Here is a 5,000-nt window from a genome sequence, read left to right on the forward strand (position 1 = left end):
ATTGAATTTGCAGTCTTGTCCAGTCTTGTCCAATCTCATCCAGTCAAGGCGGTGCGAGTGCGTGCGTGTGTGAGTGCGTGAGTGTGCCGTGTTGCACACTGAGTAGCTCCTCCAGCTCACCGTAGACAGGGCACTGAGACATGAAGACATCCGCAGCCCGACACTGTGAAATTACAGACACTTACATATACTGTTCTTATGCAAAGCGCTCACTATAGTCTCACAAACGTACTCAAGGATACTGTGAATCCCATGAAACAGAGCGATTCAGCAGGTCATGTCAGATGGCGCTACACTGTCATGCTAATGACAAGCTATGCTCTGTCACTGCGGGCTGACATGTAGTTGTCACTGTGCTTAGAGCTTCTGTTAGCGGTGTTAGCGGTTCACTGGTGGCTGACATGTAGTTGTCACTGTGCTTAGCGCTTCTATAAGCGGTGTTAGTGTTTCACTGGGGGCTGACATGTAGTTGGGGGACGGCCCAGTGTTCCGAAAGCTCGATATTCTGAAATCTTAATATTCGGAAAAATAGTCCCCCTGGCATAATTTAGAAATATTTCAAGTGGCACAAAACACACACAGCATTTAGTTTGCCCAGCGGAGCGGAGACGCTCACCGGGCTATCACGCATATCACTTTTCCTAGGCCATATTTGTTAATTTAGCCTACTCTGGTTTTGAACATGTAGTGGTCACTGGCTTAGAGCTTCTTTTAGCGATGTTAGCGGTTCACTGGGGGCCAGTGGTCCCTGGAGAAGTGGGTATACTCTTAATTTTTTTAAGCAGCCTATACAGCACAGGATAAGCACCCTGTTTTGAGAAGGGGTATATGCAATGCTGACTGAAAAATAAGTGGGTATACTCTGTTTACCTGCGTATACCCTGGACTACACCACTGCTGGGGGCTGACATTTAGTTGTCACTGTGCTTAGCGCTTCTGTTAGCGGTGTTAGCGGTTCACCGGGGGCTGACATGTAGTTGTCACTGTGCTTAGAGCTTCTGTTAGCGATGTTAGCGGTTCACCGGGGGCTGACATGTAGTTGTCACTGTGCTTAGCGCTTCTGTTAGCGATGTTAGCGGTTCACCGGGGGCTGACATGTAGTTGTCACTGTGCTTAGCGCTTCTGTTAGCGATGTTAGTATTTCTCGCTTCCTCAAGACTTGACCTCTGTTGGAGTCCTCCCCCTCGCCTCATGGGTCCATGCAGGATCATTGGCAGGCAGGGGATGTCTGGCTGCAGGGCCGTGCAGAGACCTTTGGAGGGGCAGGTGCTCAAAGTTAAAAAGGGGGCACATGTAGCACGGATTTGTAAAAATGTATTTATCTAGGCCTTTTCTATAGGCTATGTCCACTGGTGTGACGGTCATTTCCACCAGTGTGACGCTGAGTTCATTTCACACTATAGGACAGTGTTGGCACAAGGGGTTGGTTTATACCCCCAGACACATTACAGTGTCTCCACAGCTGCCAACACACACACACACACACACACACACACACACACACACACACACACACACACACACACACACACACACACACATACATCCATTTCACAAACAGGTGCATACATACTCATTAGGTTTTAAATGAGCAGGGGAACTATATGGGAACAAGGCCTTTAAACTATAATTTTACAGGCAGCAAGTACTGTAGACAGCTGTGTTTCACTGTGAGTATGAAAGTTGTCAAAAGGGTGCAATGTTAATAGTCAATGTGGGTCCATTTCAACATACAATTTTCAATGAGTGAGATGGATGGAGAGAGAGAGGGAGGGAGTGAGAGATGGAGAGAGTGAGAGAGGGAGTGAGACGGATGGAGAGAGGGGGGGGGGGGGGGGGGGGGGAGATCCTGCTCAAAACGGATTGTCTGCACTCAAATACACTGTTGCTTGCAGAAATGCCGTGTTTCAGTTTAAGTTGTCGCACTCAAATACACTGTTGCTATCAGAAATTCCCTGTGTTTCAGTTTAAGTTCTCGCACTCGTCCTCTTGTTTCTTCTGCTCAAAGACTTCTGCTCGCTCTCGCTATCTGGCCCTCTCTCTCTCTCTCTGATTGATATGAAATAACGTTACCAAATTCACCAACGAATACAAAATCATGACGTGAAATGAACGAAAATGCTCTCAGATTTAAAGACCACGCTCTATATTAAACGATACAAACTTCATACAGTGACACGTTTATTTACGGGAGTTAATCAACTATTTTGGCTCATATTTGCATGCAGTCATTTAGCAGACGCTTTTGTTTAAAGCGACGTACAAGAGAGAGGCATATAAGCCCCTATAGTAAACTTTACACCGAGTTATTCCCGAGTCATCATGGCACATTCGGCATCACAAGGCTACTCGGCTTACCTAGAAAACGGGAGCTCCAGAGAAACTTATCCGAGGCGTCGGTCAGCAGGGCACGTCAGGGCAGAGTGAGGGCACGTTGTGGATCATGTGACCGACCAAGGTAGCTCTAAATTATTATCATTTTGTTAAATGTATTATTATTTTGGGCCGCACAGACGGACTTTTCATACACAAATAAAAAAAAATAATAATAAAAATAATAATAATAAAAAAACACTCTGACAAAAGGGCACTTTGGGCATCAAGGGCAAAAGGAGCAGGTGCTCAAGCCCCCTTAGCCCCCACCTCTGCACGTGCCTGTCTGGCTGCCTACTTGCAATGTCTCTGGTTGGGTATAGAGAGCAGAGTATATACTTTCGAAAATGGATGTGAAGTTTTGCTTAAGCATTTTATAAAATGTTCAATTTCAGCAGCTTTAGAGAAATGGAATAATCAAGCTCTTTGGCTGGAATTATAAGTAAAGATGCTTGCTTGCTTGTTTGTGTACATGAGTGTGTGTGTGTGTGTGTAATGTGTGTGTGTGTGTGTGTGTGTTTGTGTGCAGGTACAGGTAAGCATGTAAATGCATATGTGCAAATATCTAAATGCTGTAGTCCTGGGTCTAAGATAAACATTAATATAACATCATTTTTTTCCAATATGGAACTTGGTATTACCTTTTCAAAGTGTTTTGTATTGGTTTAATCAAATTGTTGCCTATTATATGTATTCTGTTCAGCTCAAAATCACATTTTAATGGAGCTGCGTTTGTGCAGATCAATACAGCTCTCCACATATGTTCCCCCGCTATCAGTGTTTCATCTGGGGGAAAATCAATGTCTCACCTGTGTCCGTCCCAGTGAGAATACAGAGTAAGACTCTCTCTCCCCATCCCAGGCGTGTGTGTGTGTGTGTGTGTGTGTGTGTGTGTGTGTGTGTGTCACCTGTGTGTGTCACCTGTGTCTGTCCCCAGTGTGAATACAAAGTAAGTCTCTCTCCCCTGGACAGGGCGATGAGGTGCTGGTAATGCATGGAAAATTGGTAAACAGAGGCAGGTGTGAATGTGAGTGTGTGTGTGTGTGTGTGTGTGTGTGTGTGAGTGAGAGAGAGTGTAAGTGAGTGAGTGTGTGTGTGTGTGTGTGAGAGGGAGAGTGTAAGTGTGTGTGTGTGTGTGTGTGTGTGTGTGTGTGTGTGTGTGTGTGTACTGATGCTGACAATAGAGAGGGGATGTAATGAAATGTCCTTCAGGATTATCTCTTGGCAGGTTTGGCTGCGCTGTTATCCTCGACGTGTCTGTTGACTTTATTTGCATGAAGAATGTTCTTGTTTGCTCATCTGGTCTGCACCAAGGGACACACACACACTCAACACACACTCACACTCACACATAGACTTGTTTTTAAGCATCTTTGTGCACTTTATGCCCGCTCAATTAACACATTGTAATCCACTTACTGCAGCACAAGGAGTGTTGAGTAACACAGGAATCCTGTTCAAGAACTCCATGCCTCACTGGGGTAAAAGTGGAGAAAAGGGAATTAAAAGAACAATCTTCATTTGTGTGGAAAACTTCATAAATTAATTTTTGTCAGGTTTTTACAAGGCTCCATCAAAGTGTTGTGTGTGTGTGTGTAGACTAATGGATCTGAATGTGTGTTTGCTCCTCAGGTTTCTGACCTACTGTTACCTCCTGGCCTTCAACGCATGGCTTCTCCTGGCTCCCATAGTGCTTTGCTATGATTGGCAGGTGGGCAGCATCCCGCTGGTGGAGTCGGCGTGGGACACGCGCAACGCTGCCTCTGTGCTGCTGTCCCTGGGCTTGCTGGCTCTGTGCCTGCACTGCCTCTTATCACTACAAGTGAGTAAAGCACTTAGACAAACATACAAACACCCACAGCCTATCACACACAAACACACACACACAAACAAACACACACACACAACCAAGCACAAACATACACACACAACCAATCACAAACACACGCACACAAACATACACAGCCAATCGCACACAAACACACACACAATCAATAACATAAAACACACACAAAGATACACACACAATCACCCAAAAACACACACAGACATGCACACACAATCACACATTTCTGTTCTAGAAAATAATTGCAGTAATTTCTCTGCTTCAAGCGCAGAAAGACTTCAAGTCCTCTCTTGTGTAAATCATTGAATGCTGCAGAATAATATAAGTTGTACATTCAAACATGAAACAGAATTTAAACAAACAGCATAAAAGAGACAGCAGTAACTGATGTAACCCAAAGAAACAAACCTGCGGATGTTGAAATCCCTGTTCTACTGTCACTTCATTTATATAAAGCTAAGGGTTGTGGGAAAATATATCAAGATTTCTTGTCTCGAAGAGAAAATCTCAATTCCTTTGGGAAATGCATAATTCTAGCTCAGAACTGCTTTTAGTTCCTCAAATGGTTCTGCACCTCTGTGGGAAATCACTTTGGAGGTGTAAATCCACTACCCTCTCATTGTTTAGTACTTCTCTTTCCCACTCATGTGATATTGCCTCATCGGGAGGATCAGTGTTTTCCTCTTAGGAGGTGTAGGTGTGAAAAATGAAGTGAGGATTAATTTTCACTACAAATAAACCCTCCTCAGACCTGTTAGAGCTATCTGTCACCATGGTGATT

The 5,000-nt window shown here is 44.5% G+C and overlaps 1 protein-coding gene across 2 annotated transcripts in view; it reads left to right on the forward strand.

Annotated features, from left to right (window-relative positions):
* tmtc1 (transmembrane O-mannosyltransferase targeting cadherins 1) overlaps nucleotides 1–5,000 on the forward strand; it is an 85,800-nt gene that overhangs the window by 48,368 nt on the left and 32,432 nt on the right. For both annotated transcript variants that reach the window (XM_080850926.1, XM_080850927.1), the window contains exon 7: nucleotides 4,006–4,195. In XM_080850926.1, the coding sequence (XP_080707052.1) occupies nucleotides 4,006–4,195 (190 nt within the window). The remainder of the gene's footprint in view (nucleotides 1–4,005; nucleotides 4,196–5,000) is intronic.

Source organism: Sprattus sprattus (genome assembly GCF_963457725.1).
Source record: "Sprattus sprattus genome assembly, chromosome: 14".
NCBI classification, from domain to species: domain Eukaryota; kingdom Metazoa; phylum Chordata; class Actinopteri; order Clupeiformes; family Clupeidae; genus Sprattus; species Sprattus sprattus.